Source organism: Danio rerio, chromosome 5 (genome assembly GCF_049306965.1).
Source record: "Danio rerio strain Tuebingen ecotype United States chromosome 5, GRCz12tu, whole genome shotgun sequence".
NCBI lineage: Eukaryota > Metazoa > Chordata > Actinopteri > Cypriniformes > Danionidae > Danio > Danio rerio.
In genome coordinates, this window is record NC_133180.1 from 74,535,001 (window position 1) to 74,554,561 (window position 19,561).

General features: G+C 34.9%; 1 protein-coding gene and 1 long non-coding RNA gene across 8 annotated transcripts in view; one reads left to right on the plus strand and one right to left on the minus strand.

The window, feature by feature from the left end:
• Positions 1-19,561, plus strand: part of LOC141385684 (uncharacterized) — a 143,269-nt gene that overhangs the window by 91,475 nt on the left and 32,233 nt on the right. The window lies entirely within an intron of this gene.
• dlg4a (discs, large homolog 4a (Drosophila)) overlaps positions 17,460-19,561 on the minus strand; it is a 226,871-nt gene continuing 224,769 nt past the window's right edge. For all 7 annotated transcript variants that reach the window (XM_073951680.1, XM_009302021.5, XM_073951679.1 and 4 more), the window contains one exon: positions 17,460-19,230. In XM_073951680.1, coding sequence (XP_073807781.1) covers positions 19,124-19,230 — 107 coding nt within the window. In that variant the 3' untranslated portion in view covers positions 17,460-19,123. The remainder of the gene's footprint in view (positions 19,231-19,561) is intronic.

Here is a 19,561-nt window from a genome sequence, read left to right on the forward strand (position 1 = left end):
TATAGAAAGCTGTAACCATTAACTTAAGCCTGGTTTATACTTCTGCGTCAAGTGACTGGTGTAACCCACGGCGTATGCAATGCGTGTAGCTGTGCATTTATACTTCTGCGCGCTGTTTCTGTTGGTCTGCATTAACACTTCCGAAACGCTAGTTGGCAGTGAGGTGTAAATGTTCCTCTGTGTCGAGTTTCTTCGCTGCTTTTCCTGAACACTTCCTGGATGTACAAGTGGCTCAAACTCGCTCATTTTGAGGCAGGAACCGGCGGACGTGCAACAACTTTAACTATGAGGTAAACACTAAACAAAACTTTCCATTTGGAGCTCCTTCACGGGACTCCACACTTGTAAACAATCGCTCCATCGGGGTCGCGACATTCGCGCGGCTCTCGGTCCCGCCCAGACTCGTCAGCGCTACCAAGCCGACCAATCGCAGAGCTTGCGCTTCGCGTTGTTGCGACATGTAGTTACATTTTTTGAGAGGTGCACGTAAAGTGACGCCGACGGCCACGGCGAAGGGCTATGCGTCAGCGCCGTAGCATACGCCGGCGTTTGACGCAGAAGTATAAATCAACTTTTAAGTGTTACCAGGAACGCTCCACGTTTTCCTTTACAGTTAAGCAGTAGCTGTGCATTTATACTTCTGCGTGCAGTTTCTGACTTCTGAGCGCAGTTTCTGTTGCTCTGCAATAACACTTCCGAAACGCTAGTTGGCAGTGAGGTGTAAATGTTCCAATGTGTCGAGTTTCTTTGCTGGTGTATTGTTTTTTCTGAACGCTTCCTTAATGTACAAGTGGTTCAAACTCGCTCATTTTGAGGCAGGAACTGGCGGAAGTGCAACAACTTTAACCATGAGGTAAACACAAAACAACAGTCTCCATCCGGAGCTCCTTGTAAAACAGTCGACCAGGCCCATACAGAGACTGTCAAAAGGGCATGTGCAGGATAAAATTTTTGAAGAGCAGGCAGGGGGGGTGGGGGTGGTTGTTGTTGTCGCGCGCGCATTAAACAGCGGTGTTGTCGCGCACGTTCTGATTAAGCGTTGTTGTCGCGCGCGTACTATAAAGCAGGATGGTGGGGGGGGTGAGCGCGCATACTCGAGCGGTGTTGTCACGCGCCTACTGAAGGGCCGGGGGGGGGTGGTCTCGGGGGCACTTTTGTACATTTTGGAAGGGCACTTTTCATCCAAGACTAAAAAGGGCATGTGCACTGCACAGGTTGCGCCCTATGTGTGCACTTGCCTGCAGTCGACACTTGTAAACACACACTCCAAGGGACTCGCGCAGCTCTCGGTCCTGCCCACACTTGCAGCGCTTCCAAGCCGACCAATCACAGAGCTTGCGATATGCGTGCGCTTAACACAGAAGTATAAATCAGCCTTTACGTTCTCAGATACAAAGTACAGTACGATACGTTTTGGTACACTTGTATGGCCGTTTCCATGGTCAAAAGGTACCTAAAAGTTAACCGCACCGTACCATTTTTGGGTACCTTTTGCAAAGGGCACCCAGCACAACAGAAAGGTACCAAAAAGTGGAGATATGCGCGCAACTGAGATAGATACATCACTCACGCGTGCAACAAGCAAGAAGACTTACACTCTTTATATTTTATTTTTACTTTAATCTTTACTTTCTGTATTTATTGTTTAACTTTTCGTATTTCATTTACACAGTTTATTTTTCTATTTTAATCATTTTTTAATGAATATTGTGCTGGATAGGCGACGAGGTGGCGCAGTAGGTAGTGCTGTCGCCTCACAGCAGGAAGGTCGCTGGTTTGAGCCTCGGTTGGGTCAGTTGGCGTTTCTGTGTGGATTTTGCATGTTTTCCCTGCGTTCGCGTGGGTTTCCTCCGGGTGCTTCGGTTTCCCCCACAGTCTAAAGACATGCGGTACAGGTGAATTGAGTAGGCTAAATTGTCCGTAGTGTATGCGTGTGAATGAGATATGTATGGATATTTCCCAGAGATGGGTTGCAGCTGGAACGGCATATCTGCTGCTAAAACATATGCTGGATAAGTTGGCGGTTCATTCCACTGTGGCGACTGCAGATTAATAAAGGGACTAAGCCAAAAAGAAAACGAATGAATGTGTCGGATATTAATTTTTTCTTCTATTTTTTCTTCTTTACCGCTTCATTCCCCTGGCTTCCTCTATGTTCCTTCTATAGTTCTCAAAGTTTCATTATACTGTAATAATTACTGACCTTTTACGATAAAAAAAAAAAGCAGAGACATTACACTGTGATAACAGATGCATCTAATAAGGAGAAATGGTCGACCCAAGCTCAAACAAACCTGGTCGCCATCTTGATAAACAGCCACAAAGCCAAGAAGAACAAAATCTGATGTGTCTTGTTGTTGTTTCACTTTTTCTAAAGAGCTTGCCGCATGTCTATTTCTTGAAATATCGAACTTCTTGAGCTGATGATAATAACGTGTGCGTGATTATTGAAGTGCTTTTGGCATCCTATCTTTTCAGAAACGTACAAACATGAAGGTGAAACAAAAGGAAGAAGTCGGAAAACCAAAGGATCAAATGATTCTTTCAGCAACCTAAAACATAAACAAATGGCCATGTTTAACTATTATCATCACCTTTTGGACTATTAAGAACTCGGAATGACAGAATTACTTACAGAGGCTCCATGTGGTTGTGAATAATAAAGACACAGATGAGAGGTTTGCTCTGACTGTGGGCTATATGTTGCATGTTGTTTTTGAACCCAAATAAGTACTAAATGTCTGCTGTGTGTAGTTTTCTGTAATTGGTAACATATTGAAGAAAGTAAGGGTCTGTATATATTGCATTTACTTAATTATTGTATATAATTTCAGATGTTACAGTAAGCTTTTTCGCATCATTGATCTGCATCAAATCCTGTTCATAGAAAGGTTAGTAATGAACATTTATACACAAGTGTTTATGTATATAAGGCATCTGTTTTGTGAGAAGTGCTTATCATATGACCTGTACTGCTTTACTTACGAGAATGACGTTGACTGAAACTTTCAACCCTAACCATTGGTACCCTTTTGGCAATGGAAACGCAAGGATAAAGGTGACCTGTACCTCAAAGGTGTCTTTTAGTACCCAAATATACCCAAACAAAAACCTTTGAGGTACCATTATGAACATTTTAAGTACAAATGTGGACCTTTGGAAAAGCTACCGCCCCAGTGACAGCTCCTGCAGCTTTGTTTCTGAGAGTGTATTTGGTTTTTCTTACTATGGAAGTCAATGGTAACAGGTTTTCAGCTTTCTTCAGAATGTCTTCTTTTGTGTTTAACAGAATTAAGAAACCCATAAGGTTTTTTGAGGGTAATTAATTAGTAAGTATTCAATTTTGGGTGAACTATCCCTTTAAGAATTATTAAATAGTCAACTCAAGAACCAATGCGACTGGTTCTTTATGAAAAGTAAATGTTCTTAAACGGCAAAGTATACCACAGAACAAGCTTATTTTTACAAGTCTAATTGTTATAGCATCTAGAGAAAGGGCAGAGGAGCAGTTCCTTCACACACACACACACACACACACACACACACACACACACACACACACACACACACACACACACGTTTACCCGCGTCCACCTCCAGCTGTTCACACTGCATGACCTATTTCCTGTTTCAAACAATCGGCAGACGACCCAATCTCAAAGCTCTGGAAACTCTGTTTGTGAGAGTGTGTGTGTGGGAAGGTTCCCTTCACCTCTAAGACCATTAGGAATTACTAAAATGTACAGTAGATTGGCGACGACCCTCATTTTTTCCCAATACAACAAGTTTGGCGGTTGTGATCAAATAATGACATCAGTTATCATTAACATGTACACACTACAAATTTAAGGGTGGTTTTAACTCAAACAGTTGGGTTTAAACATGTCATTAAATTGAATTGAAATAAATTCACCCAATAATGGGTTTGTTTTTATCCAATTTTATGTTTAAATTAACCCAGAAACTTTGAGTGTTTATTCATTCATCCATTCATTTTCTTTTCGGCTTATATTATATATATAGTTTACATACACTGTATAAAAAGGCACATAACCATTTAAAAAGTCAGATGTTAATGTGACTGAACTTTTCTTCTTTTAGGTAAGTTCAGATTATCACATTCATTTCTGTTATGGTTAATAGCTGAATAATTAAAGAGATATTTTTTGAGAAATTGTTATAACTTTTCTTGAAAGTCAAGTTTACATACAGTAAGATTATTCTGCCTCTGAAAAAGCTCAGATGATGGTGTCGAGGTTTTGGAAGTTTCTGATTGGCTAATTGACAACATTTGAGTTAATTGGAGGCACAACTGTAGAATAGTATTGAAGGAAAACCTCAAACACACTGCTTCCTTATGTGACAACATGGGAAAATCAACAAGCCAGAATCAACAACAAAGCCAGATTACAATTGGCTAAATTACACTGGGAAAAAGAATAATTGTTGGAGACATGTCCTGTGGTCTGATGGAACTAAGATTGAACTGTTTGGCCATAATGACCAGTGTGTTACACTTGGAGGACAAAGGGGAAAGCTTACGAGTCTATAGGAACACCATAACACCTGTGAAGTATGGGGGCGGCAGCATCATGTTGTGGGGCTGTTTTGCTCCAGGAGGGACTGGTCCACTTCACAGCATAGATAGCATCATGAAGAAAGAACATTATGTAGAAATACTGAAGCAACATCTCAAGACATCAGCCAGGAAATTAAAACTTGGCCACAAATGGGTCTTCCAAACAGACCATGACCCTGAGCATACTGCCAAATTAGTTCAAATGTGCTTTAAGGACCACAGAGTAAATCTTTTGGAGTGGTCATCACAAAGCCCTGATCTCAATCCTATAGAAAATTTGTGGGCAGAGTTGAAAAAGCTTGTGCGAGCAAGACAGCCTACAAATCTGACTCAGTTACACCAATTCTGTCAGGAGGAATGGGCCAAAATTCCTTCAAACTATTGTGAGAAGCTTGTGGAAGGAGACCCAAAACACTTGACCAAAGTTATACAGTTTAAAAGCACAGATAAAAATACCAAGGAAATGTGTGTAAACTTTTGACTGTAAAGAAATTAATAAAAAAAAATAAAAAATAAAAAAAACTCTCTCATTATTTTGGCATTTACCATATGTCAATCATTTAGGTAATCCTAACAGACCTAAAATAGTAAACGTTAAGTATGATTTACCATCAGACAGTTTTTTAAAAAATGGTTATGTTCCTTTTTTTAAAGTGTATGTAAACGTCTGGTTTCAACTGTACTTATATTATATTTAGATAAATGTAATAAATAAATGTAATACATTTGCACATTTTAATTATTAATAATATAGACCATACCACGAACATTTCCTGCTTGTTATCGAACTATTTCATAACTGTAACAATTCAATCATATCTTAACATTAAAACAGCGACCATAATATTATCAATATGTGGCTAATTTTGGATTCCGGAAGCTATAGAAATAAAAAATGTAAAACAGGAAATACGTTGGGACCATTGTTTTTGTTTACATCCCTCAAAATGGTCTATAGCAGGATGGCTAGTTTCTCACCAGCTTTCAATTACGGAGCAGCAGCTTCACTTCAAGCAAATCTACTTTTATACTCATATAAGCTGATCCACTTTAAAATTTCCTTTCTTCAGTCCTTTGTATCTCAAAGGAACAGTGCTCTCCCCCCCAAAAAATGAAAATTTGATTTAGTAGAACCATTTACTCAGCCTGATGTTCCTCCAAACCCATATGTGTCATTCAGCTCCAGCACAAAAGCAGATGTTAGCCAGAAAGACACATCGTTCAGCATTCACAGTGTCTGGAGGAGAGACGGCTGTAATGGAGATGGCTTTCTCAGCCGCGTGTTTTGTGCTCTGAGGAAGAAAGAAAAGAAATGCAGGTTTACCACAAACAATAAATGACAGAAGGTTCATTTTTGGGTGAGCTAATCCTTTTATTTTAATGCACTGCAGTAAATAAATAAACAATATCACTGCTCCAGGATCTGCTCTTGCTCATATATCTGTACAAGTTTGTTAGAAAGCACTACTTCACATTGCTCGCTCTTTATGTTTCTCCTTGACCTCTTTTCCAGCATTTCTCCTTTTCATACTCCAGTCTCTCTCTCTCTCTCTCTCTCTCTCTTTTGCTGTCGCTCTCTTTTCCAGTATTTCCCTTTTTATAATCCAGTCTCTATCTCTCCTCCATTCAGTTTTTTTTCTGACTGAGAGCCATGACTGAATGCTTTCTGACAACCATAGCTGAAAAATAAAGCAATTGACAGTCTGAATGCTTTCCTCAGGTGAGACTCCCCACACACACACACACACACGCACGTGTCCAGTATGTCCTTCACACGTTTACTGTAATCACAGTATATGATTTAATATCACCTACAGTACAGCTGTAATCACACACACATTCACTCGTGTTTGTTTTTGTGAATTGTGGGGACATTGCAAAGGTTTCCATTGGTTTCTATACTGTACAAAGCAGCAATGTATTTTTTTTGTAAAATAAAGAAGGAATAAATATTGTATATAATTTATTAGCCTTTTAAAAAATAGGACACGCTTTTTCAACTCATATGTGACTATAAAAGAGGACACTTTTTATGTATAAAATGACGAATTTTGCCAAATGGTGACAAGTTTTCATCCCTGCACTGATAAATGGATGATCAGGAAGCACGCGGTTAATGTTTTATTGTCTAGCTTCAGTCTCTGAGTATAAACGTCAATTTAAATCTGTTTTACTTTGCTTAAATTTAGGCTACATATTTATTGGAAGAAAAGTGTGTTTTGAACACATTACGGTGTCTGTCGGTGGTATTCTGCTGGTTTTAAACCACTGACTGAATAGTACTTTGCTTAAATTTTAGGCAAATAAAATGTATATCTTCCAAGAATATGTGTATTTTGAACACTTACGGTGTTTCTCGGTATGTATTCTGCTGGTTTCGGACCCCTGACCGAATATTTTGCTTAAAATTCAGGCTATATGTATATGAAATCTATACCCTAAAGGAAAATGTGTATTTTGAACACTTACGGTGTCTGTCAATATGTATTCTGCTGGTTTTGGACCACTGACTGATTATAGCTTGCTTAAATTTTGGGCTATGTGTATATAACATGTATTTATTGCAAGAAAATGTTTATTTTGAACACTTACGGTGTCTGTTGAAGATATTCTGCTGGTTTTGGACCACGGACTTAATATTAGTTTGCTTAAAATTATGGCTATATGTATATGAAATGTATACCCTGAAAGAAAATGTGTATTTTGAACACTTATGGTGTCTGTAGGAGGTATTCTGCTAGTTTTGGACCACTGACTGAATATTACATTGCTTACATTTTAGGCTATTATGTATATGAAATGTATATCTTGCAAGATAATGTGTATTTTTGAACACTTTCGGTGTCTGTAGGAGGTTTTCTGCTGGTTTTGGACCACTGACTGAATGAAGTTTCACAAACTAATTTCGAGAGGAGCACGTGATATGATTGACTGCAGCTGGCCACTCATCTACACTCATTAGCTAGCCAATCGGATTGATCCAAACTCACTATAAATAACCTAGCTAAGATCTACACCCCTATCTTCGTTTTCCGAAGAAACCCCCCATCCACCCCTTCTCCTCCTTTCCTCTTTTGCCGAGGGGAGCTCTCGAGAACACCTGACCTCGTACTCCCTTCACATGCTTTATGGACCTGGCGGGAGCCCTGGGCTCAACTATCTCCGAGCTCAGGGTTCTCTCCCGGGACAGCATGCCAAACCTGCTAACTTGCTAACAAGTTGTCAAACAGTATCTAAGTGTGAACTCTTGAAATATGAGTTTGCTTAAAAGTATGGCTATATGCTTATTAAATGTATTTATTGCAAGAAAATTTTTATTTTGAACACTTATGGTGTCTGTAGGAGGTATTCTGCTAGTTTTGGACCACTGACTGAATATTATTTTGCTTACATTTTTGGCTATTATGTATATGAAATGTATATCTTGCAAGATAATGTGTATTTTGAACACTTAAGTGTCCGTAGGAGGTATTTTGCTGGTTTTGGACCACTGACTGAATATTATTTTGCTTAAATGTTTGGGCTATACGTATATAAAATGTTTTCACTGCAAGAAAATGTGTATTTTGAACACTTCTGGTGCCTGTAGGAGGTATTCTGCTGGTTTAGGACCACAGACGGAATGTTATTTCCCCCTACATTTTAGGCTAACGTTATAGCCTATGTATATGAAATGTACATCTTGCAAAATGTGTAACGTTAACTTATTTTAAACACGTACGATGTCTCTCGGTAGGTAACTATTCTGCTGGTTTTGTACCACTGAATATTAAATTGCTTATATTTTATGGCTATAAGTATATCAAATGTATATCTTCCAAGAAAATGTGTATTTTGAACACTTAAGTTGTCAGTCGGTAGGTGTTTTGCTGGTTTTGGACCACTGACAGAATATTTTCCCGCTTGGCGCAAAATTATACATTGACAATGGTATGAACCATAATAGGGGTGGTCGAAATTATATTAAAATTAATTGGTTATTTTTATTATTATTCTTCCAAATACAGAGGTGTACAAACCATTTTCCACAATTTAAAATACAGACCCACCAACATCTAGTGTCGACGTCCTTCAGAAGGAATTAAGATTAAATTAATGGAGTCAACCCCCCCTCTAGTTCACCCCCTGGACACTGGCAGTGCCCTAATAAGTCACCATCTCGTTGTAATAACCGTGTCATCATAGCCATGTCATATAAACATCAGGTAGTACACTTGGCAGTACATTTACTTGATTTTAGTTGGATGATTTGCCACACGACAAATCATGTTATACTGCACTGATAGGTTTGAAAAAGCACCATTTGGCCTGAGTTGTGCCCTTATGTTTACCAGCAGCCATAGAAACACACACACACACACACACAAACACACACACACACACACACACACACACACACACACACACACACACACAGGTTACTGTATATCAGCGGTGTAAGGAAGCATCTTTGTTGTCGGGTTTCCTCAGGAAAAGGTGCAGCTCCAGCACTTGATTGAATATATACACGTTTAAGCTCAATATGTTCAAGTTGTGTTCGGGGCGAATATTACACCATATAGAGTGTTTTTTTTTTTCTTTCAAGCCTTTGTTACGTGTAGATGAAAAGACATTTTCCCCCCAAAAAGTATCGCAGATTGAGTTCTGCTGGGTTTTAGTGAAGTCCTGGGAAAATCTGGAGTGTAAAAGTGTTCATTTGTCGACCAGTAGCTCCACAGCTCACCCTGCTGGATAGACTTTATTAACTAGTCTTACTAATGCTCTGTATACACTGTATAAAATCCTATACATTTTAACTCGAATCAAAAGAACTTTTTTAGTAATCTCAACTTAAATCAATCCAGCTGACTTAAAATATTAAGTTAAACTTTGCATAACTTTAAAAATATAGTTGAAACCTGATTGACTTGATAAAATAAGTTAAAGCAACAAAAATATGTTGTCTTGACTTTTGTCATTAACGTTTTTACAGCGCACATTATACGAAAAGTTTATTTGCAAATATAGATATAAATTTTACAATTTTTTATTTCTTGTTTATAACTTAATCTTTTTTTTGTATTTAAAACTATATATATCTTTTTTATTATTATTTAAAAACACTGCTAATCTAATGTCATTTAAATATTCCTGCTTATAACCAGGTATATAAGTGCTTCTTTTATCCGCATTTGTAAGTCACTTTGAATAATTTTATTCATTTATTCCTTCAGTAGATGCTTTTATGTACATTTTTTGCATAAATCATGTTTTTTTATTGCGCATTAAATAGATGTTTTTTTTAAAAACTGTTTATGAATATTAATACTAAAAAGAGATAATGAGAGATCTCCATATACTTAAAAAATAAAACATATAATAACGTTTAAAAAGGTCAATTATGGACAAACCAGCCAATAGGTTATTTATTTATTCATAAAAATTTTTAAGTTGAGTTTGTGTGTATTTGAGCAACAAGCCATTATTTATGTACACTGTAAAAATTATATGACAAAAAGTCATGACTACAATTGTTGTTACTTTAACATATTTTCAAAAGTTAATGAGGTTTCAACTATTTTTTTAAGTTATGCAAAGTTTAACTTAATATTTTTAGTTTGACTGATGTAAGTTGAGAGGACAAGAAAAATTAATTTGATTCAACTAAAAAATAGGCAGCAAGATTTTTACTAATTGTACATGTATACATGTAAACATATAAAAAGGTGTCATATTAGATGAATGACTTATTACAGACTAATTCAGATGTTATATATATATACATACATATATACAGGCAGACAGACAGATAAATAAAACAATAAAACAAATAAAATAAACAAATAAAATAAACAAATAAAGGAATGTCAAAATAAAAAATGAATGAATAAATAAATAAAATAAATAAATAAATAAATAAAATAATTAATTAATGAATGAAATAATAAAATAAAAGCAAACAAATACATAAATAAATAAATTAACAAAATAAATTAATCAATATATAATTGAATAAATTAATAAAATATGAATAAATAACTAAATAAAAACAAGCAAATAAATTAAAGAATGAATGAATAAATGAATGAATAAACAACTAAAATAAATAAATAAATAAAAGAATGAATAAATAAATAAAATACAAATAAATAAATAAAATAAAAGAATGAATAAATAAATAAATCAAATATAATAACTAATTAAATTAATGAATTAAAAAATTAAATAAAATATAATAAATAAATAAAAGAATAAATGAATAAATAAATAAAATCTTAAAAATAAAATACAAATAAATAAATAAAATAAAAGAATGAATGAATAAATAAAATAATAGAATGAATTAATAAATAAAATAAATGAATAAACGAATGAATAAATGAATGAATAAATAAAATAATAGAATGAATGAATAAATAAATAAAATAAATGAATAAATGAATGAATAAATAAAATAATAGAATGAATGAATAAATAAATAAAATAAATAAATAAACGAATGAATAAATGAATAAATAAATAAAATAATTAATGAATGATAAAATAAACAAAAGTAAATAAATAAATAAATGAATAAATACATAAATAAATTAATGAATTAATAATATAACTGAAATGTTTTAATCTCATAATTTCGGATGTTCATGTATTTCAGAGTAATTAAGAGATTCTCAAAGTTCTCAAGTACAAGTTACACAATAATAATTACATATATTTTTACTATTACCTTCCAGAAAAAAAACATACTGTAAGCTTCATATGTCTGAATGCAAAATATCAGAAACGTACATGATATTTTTCTTATTCTCTATACAGTTTTCCCTTCATTTTCCCTGCAGTTTCTTCCATCTCTCATACCACAAGAGCCGTAATTCTGTTCATATCTATCTGCATACCTCTGTACATATATTCATCTATTGTAAACCTCATAGCTGTAAACAATGTTTAAAGTACATTTATCTGTAAGTATCATCATAGTTTTTCCATAACTGCACTTTATAACATATATCTATATCTTACACTTGCTGCTATTGCACTCCTGGTTAGGCCTTATTTCGTTGCCTTGTACATGTGTAATGACAATAACGTTGAATCTAATCTAATCTAATGTAAGACTTTCCCACGTTATAAAAAATGAGTATCCATAATAATTATAATATGTTTGTAATAATACAGCCACAGTTATCCCCCCCCCCCCCCATGAATAAAAAGAGCCTGAACACTTGTTAACATAATTAGTTTTATTATTTTGTAGCTAATTTACAACAAGCATCTCACTGAAATGAAACATTTTTTTTATTATAATCCGATACTGTCATTGGTAAATCTCTCTGATAAGATAAATCATTTAAATATACTTTTGCATCAGATGGCATTTGTTGTATTCCCATCAACATCATCATCATTATATAATATTCTTTTAAAATAAAAGCAATATGTTCAATCTGTCTCAGGATAATTAGAATAATATATTATGGCAAATACAAATCCATAAAATACATTTGATTTCTTTCAAATAAATAAATAAATTCAACTCATAGTTCATTCTAGTAAGAGTGAAGTCATATATTTCTCTTGGTAATACATGTGTGTGTGTGTGTAGTTTGTGTAAATAATACACATCCATCTTTCCATTTTATTAGTTATGCGGCCAATATTATGATTTGGGAAATTTATCCATGGGTTATTCCTATAAAAGTATCAATGTGCTGTGTAATGCGTGCAATTTTTTTAACGTTTTTTTTTATTTATATATGTATATATATATATTTTTTTTTTTCACAGTAAAATTCAATTTCTAATTGAAGATGTTCACATTTTGATTGTGTTCGGCTTCACTTTTGGAAACCCCAGCAAATTAAAAGCGTCTCATTCTTCCCCCCGATGTAAACAAAGCAGTAAACGATCAATTAAATAAACAATCATAGAAATGATCCTATAAATAAAAGATAACGGCAAGGAAAAAAAAAACGATCACTGCACTCCAAAACACACTTAAATATCGAAGTTTCCAACGCAAAAAGAGTCAAAATAAGAAGTAAACGAGCCTCCAGATTGTTCCGCAAACTCTGATCAAACCTTTCCTCAAATAAGTGCAAATGTGTTTCCTTTTATTAGACGTTTCGTACACCCAAATCTAATGCACACCACTGGACTGTGTTTTTTCGACCTTGAATATGACGCCCTCTGAGCTCCAAACACGTATCGATTTTCACTGCATCGCTGTCACGGCACAAAAGGGCAAAAAAAAAAAAAAAAAGAAGCCAATTTATCATTCTGCTCTCTCACACATCAGCCCGTCTGGAAGATTCGTGAACCCTCGCAGAAATATGACTGTTTACAAATGAGTGTTTAGCTAATTAGATAGACACGGGCTTGGATTATTAAATGCAGCTGATTATTCCTGGTCATTATAGTCATTCATTTATCTCATCGAACATAATGAACCCACGATCCTATTCCAATAAATCGGCAGCATCATTAAGAGGCGCTCGTCTTTAAATCGGCAGAATAATCGAGCTGCCAATTACCTGATGACGTCCTTTGAGATGCATTGGAGGACAGTTCATTATAAACTGATACACAGCATAAAAAATGTTGTATAATATACCATTTGTCCACCTGATAGTATTTGTGTGTGTGGATGTGTGTGTGTGTTTGTTGTGTATATACAGTTGAAGTCAGAATTATTAGCCACTCTGTAAATTTTTCCCAAGTTCTGTTTAACAGAAAGAAGACATTTAATCATAATAGATTTAATAACTCATCTCTAATAGCTGATTTCTTTTACCTTTGCCAATATGACAGTACATAATATTTGTCAAGACACTTCTATGCAGCTTAAAGTGACATTTAAAGGCTTAACTAGGTTAATTAGGCAAGTTAGGCAATAAAGATAATAATTTTTATTTTAATAAAATTTTTTTAATAATTATAATAATTTTGACCTAAATTGGTTCATAATTGGGTTAATAATTTTGACCTAAATTGGTTATTAAAAAATTAAGAACTGCTTTCACTCTAGCCGAAATAAATCAAATCAGACTTTCTCCATAAGAAAAAAATATTATAGGAAATACTGTGAAAAAAATCCATGCTCTGTTAAACATCATTTCGGAAATATTTGATAAAGAATTCAAAAATTCACAGGAGGGCGAATACCTCTGTCTTCAACTGTATGTGTGTGTTTACAGATGGGTTAAATGAATGGCTTTTGTGGCAGGGTTGCCAAGTCTGAATCGAGTCACATTTGAACACTTGTCACGTTTTGTTTTTATTCTACAGGTTTAAAGGTGCAGTGTGTAAGTTTGACTTATGTACTTTATTCAGTGTTAAATGCTAATAATGTGAGTTTGAATGTCATTTTACATGACATGTATTGCCATACTACTGAAAGCAGCAGCAGATAGTTCACCTCAGATCTTGAAACTTCAGAACTGATCTTTAGAACTGTGACTCAGTGTAAACCCGACACATATCAGTGATTCAGCATCAACATTTAATAATGTTAAATAGGTTTAATATGTATTATTTGGATTATAAACAATACGAAGTGCAGTGAGTGCACTATTCTGTGCTTTTGAATGGCTGTATTTAAATTTTTGTGGCGTTTCATTTGGTGCAAACAGCCAAATTGCTTATCACTGAAAATCTCATCACGTAGCATGTTGTTAAGACATGAAGTTACAATGTAAACTGCTCACCTAATGTTTACGTGCCTAATTTTATATTATTCGCTAATTAACAACCACCTCATGTGGAACTCTGAATCTGCATCTCATTTCGGAGGCTGCTACTGTCCAGCGGAGGTCGCATTTAGGTCACGGACACCTACTTTTAGAGCCTTCCAGACTGAATGAAAGAAATACACTGTTATCTACAAAGGCAACCCGGGTGCTGAAATATAATTGGCTGAACCGGCAGTGGGCGGGTTAAAAGAACTAAAACAAAGACACATTTTCAAAGCAGAATATCTGACTTCAGCATTGTTTTTCAGAAAAACAAGAATGTTCACTGAGCATGTTTCTGAAATATCTGCAAACATATTATTGTTTTTATGCTTTAGGAGAGTCAATAACTTACATACAGCACCTTTAAAATGTGTGTGAACCTAAATTTTCAAGGTTTACATGTTAAATAGAACAATGAACTCATGCAAAAAAAAAATGTTTTGGTAATCAACTATTTAAAGTCTGCTTCCATGTTTGGAGTTTGGAGGGCCGGGGCTTCTCTGATGATGTCAGTTTGGCACTTCAGCCACAATATATTTAGCCACGGCACAGTTATCCGTACAGAACAAATCATGTATGAATCATGTAGTGAAGTAAAATAGATATTTTTAAATGGGCGGTGTTTTGATAGTATTAGGCTCGCTTTGTTATGAAAACCTGGCAACCCTACTTTACGGCTACGTTTACATCGCAGCTGACTGGGTCAAACAGAATTCAGTCTGAACCAATCATTTGAGCTGTAAACGCCATGTGGCTCTCGACTCGCAACAGTGCTGCTTTTTAAATGACATCTTAGGAAAAACGTAGCTATTTTACACAGAAATTCTGTATGAATTATTTTGTATGACAATTTTTCCGAAAAACATTGTGAAGCTCCACCCCTCAGCAGGGCATGTAGGCAGATTATAGCAGAAAGAATGAAAGGCATCGTACAAGTTAGCCAACAATTCAGCAAAACTTAAAATGACTATGAATTGCTGTAAGATTGTGTTAGGAAAAAATCCAGTTTATCTATTCTAAGCTGACAAAAATAAATAAATAAATAAAAAAAAAAACTGGTGAAAAAAAATATTACCAAAAAAAAAAAACCTTTCTAAGTGACTAATAAGTGACTTTTTAATTAATGCCCCCAAAATGGAGTAGTTATGGCTAATTAGGACTTGACTAAGCTTACCGCATGCCTTGACCAAATGGTGTGAACAATCAGGTTAGTTTACACCAATTTACCTCACCATAATAACATGGTGCTTGATTTACCTTTGTGAAAAGTAAAATAAAAATGCATTAATAATTATGAAATGCATCGCTAATTTTAGAAATGATTTTAAATAGGTAAATTGAAATTAATTTATATGGTTTTTCATTCAAATAAATAAAACAAAACAATATATATATTTCTTTATATTAACCATAGTAGCCAGCATAAATGAGTATACACCCCTTACAGATCTCCTTTTTAAATTAATATTTTCTATAAGATGCCTTACAATAATATGTTTGTCTATATACATTGTCATACAGTCAGTGGCAAAGCCAAAACTGGAACTAATCGAACAAGACAAACTCAAGATGAGTAAAATAATTAGCACACCTACAATTATTGATGAATAATATTAGTAAACAGAGAAAAATCAAGCAAAACGTGAAACAAATATTAAATTTAGTTGACATTTTGAAGTTTGTAATTGTTTTTTGTTTGAATTTCAAATGTATTATCTTTCTGTTTCTAAAGATGTCCGATGACCAAACTCTTATTTTAATCCACACAATTGCTTAATAAAACTGCTTTGTTTAAATGCAACGAAACTAATTGGCTATATTCACACAAAAAAAATAAAAAAAATAATAATAATGGGAACTATCATACAGCCGGCGCAATAAGGCTCAAGATGTGTTTGGCGTTATTTGATGCTATTTTCAGACCAGCGCAACAGTAATTTTCTTTGTTAAATAGCAAATCTATTTCCACCACTTTGTGGATTCATGGGTGTGCTGGTCTAGAAAGGAGGTGTGTTAAAGTGCATTGTTGGCTCATTTAGAGGAACTTAAATAGACCACGCCATTGGCCAACTGAAAGCTGAGGTCTGTTCTTTGAACCTCGCTTAAATGATCTTTAAAAAAGTTTATATCAATAAATTTTCTCTTTGAAACACCAGGTGGTAGGTAGTCTTTTATTTCGGAGTGCAGATTGCATAAGTTTTAGTTATATATATATTTTTAATTTTATTATATATATATTATATATATTTTATATATATATATATATATATATATATATATATATATATATATATATATATATATATATATTATATTATATTATATATATATATATATATATATATATATATATATATATATATATATATATATATATATATATATATATTATATTATATTATATTTATATATATATATATATATATATATATATATATATATATATATATATATATATATATATATGATTATTGTTTATTTTCCCAAGTGTATATAACTACTACTGTAAGAAAATATCAGAATTCGGTACATACTTTCAGTATTATCTTAGCTTGAACTGACCCGATCTAATCTTGTTTATATGAAATGAGCCACCAGAACTGTTGCTATAACAACAGCTCTTGGATGAGTTTTGAAGAACGAAACAATCCTGGATCATGTCAAATCGTCAATAACCAAATCCTGCTAACTGTGTAATCCACATACAAAAAATGGACCCCAGGTCTAAAGTTCAGCGCAGAGCGCATTAGTTATACGCCTATGCAAGTCCAAACGCTTACACATTGCTTAATACACACAGGACGTACAGCAACACACAAATATCCTTACAGATGAAAACAATTAAAGGATTAAAATATTACGAAAATTATTATTTTCTACATAAATATAAATAACACTGCCTCCATGCCTTTCTTCACCTCAGGAGGGTTTTTTTTTTCAGTTTTTTCATGACTGTTAGCATTTGTATAATGTTACTAATATTAGCAATATTATTTATTATTATGCATATTTATATTTGTTTTATTAAAAACAAGCTTAGTTTTGTCCACCTGTCAGGTTTTGGAGACGTCTGCATCACCTTATGGGGCATAAGAATAAGACGTGTGTTTGGATTTAACTCACTTCATTATTATTGTTCATTTATTAGTTTGCTGGAAATTAGAACTGAATTTAGAAATAGTTTTTGAAACAAAACTTTGTGCTTAACAAAGGAAATTAAATATGTCGGCTAATGGATGTCTTCAGTGGAGTGCGTACAACACCGTTTCATTACTCCACTAAAGTAAAGGAGTAAAGAGTAAAAGTTAAGTAAAGAGAAAGTAAAGAGACCGAATGGAGGAGGCTCGTTCCTTATCCTCGTTCGGCAGATGCTGCTTAACTGTTTTCTTGCTAGTGAAGTGTTCAGTTTTACAAAGTCCACCATGTAAATAGCAAATGCCCCATTGCGCGACGCAACTGACTCTTAAAGGGAATGTGAGATGAGACTCTGATTGGTTTAATGCAGGTTATGCTCAAAACACACCCATAACTCATTAAGAGAATTAGCACAGCTATGATAGACAATGCGCCCAGGGCACAGCGTGTATTTTTTCATCCCTAAATTAGCAAAAGTTGATTCGCTTTTAATGCTTTTGCGCCACGTGCTTTAGACTTTGCGCCTAGATCATTAAAATAGAGCCCATGATATTTTAAAAGGTGGTGTACTCATTTATGCTGAGCACTATATGTGTTTCCTGTTCAAGTATTCAATTTAAAAGGTCATTCATACAAACAAATAAAAGGTCTTGCAGTGTGAACGTGGCCAGAACTGATGGGAAACGAACTGTAAAAAAAATGACGAAAGCATCGCATTTGAAAGCTGTTTGCTAATTTACTGATGATTGAAACCTGAAGCGTTGCGAGCGGATTATGGAAGAGCCTGATATTGCACATTAAAGAGCAGCCTGGAGTCATTGAGTTTGAGGAACTGATCCAACCCGGCAAACCAAATCCAGCTCAAAGGAAAACACCAATCTGACTATTGCAGAAGATCCCGATAGAAGGCGGCAAAATGCAGGTTGGCGTATGTGTGGAAATCTTTACATGTAATATCAATGAAAACCGGAACAAAAATCAAGCGTGATGTCACAGTCTGCATTTTTTCTCCTTCTCATCTGCTCGATGTGATGAACAACTAAATATTTTAAGGGGAAAAACATTCAGCATATGTCTCGTTGCTTCCTGGATTTCAGGAATATGCGAATTAAACGCCCCTTGATGCTGATATACGCGTGGGTGAGCGTCAGTCTCTGAGTAGTCGTAGTATCTTTGATATTAAAGATTTCAGCGCATTATTGATACTGATAAATATAACTTTCAGTTCGATTCGCCGCCAAAAAACAAACAAAACGAGCTCCTTTAAATCCAGTAAAAGCCGAGGCGGTCGCCTTTTCTCTCTCTCTCTCGGTCTCTCCACGTCATGTCACAGAGAGGGAATCTGACAATATACAAAAATTTCTTCGTAGCATCCTTGACGGAGTAAAAACAGCTCATCAGTCCCTTTTCTGAGAGAAAGCCAGAAAGAAACAGAGAGAAAGGAAGTCAGAAGCAGGAAAAAGGAAGTAAGGGAGCCAGGAAGGAGGAGGAGAAGTGAGGCAGATGCGGCGTGGGCCTGTACCGCTCCATCATTCCCAGATCTGGGTCTGTTTTCTTCCTTTCTTTCGCTCTTTTTCCATCTCTCTCTCTCTCTCTCTTTCTGTCAGTTATGTGAGCTCCATCAACCGGAGCTCCGCAGTCCAGGGCAGCAGCAGGCCGAATGGTGACTGAACGAGGTGCTTTGGCTCTGGCTGGACTCTCACAGACGCTCCCTGGTGGGAATCCAGATATAAGGCCCTGACTGCTCCTCGATCACAGTTTTCACCTTGTGATAAACCTCTTCGAAGCTGTCGCCCTCCACGATCGCTGTGATGGAGACAGAGAATGATTTGCTGTTAACACGATCACGTTTTCAACCCAAAACAGGAAACCTTTTAAGCGTTGGTTTACATGATAACAGCAGTTTGTACGAATGAAGACGCAAAGGTTTTTTCAAAAGTGTATGCTGTTTTGAAAACACAGACAGTCGTGTGTTTGTAAACACACAAAAGCGAAAGTCTATGAAAGCACTGAGATCTTGTGCATACACAGAACATGTTAATTAAAGGCAATCGCAAATAAATACACAACAATGAGTACAGAAAGCAGCGTAGAATGATGTCGTGTAATTTCAGGTGTTTCCTTTTTAATGTGTCGA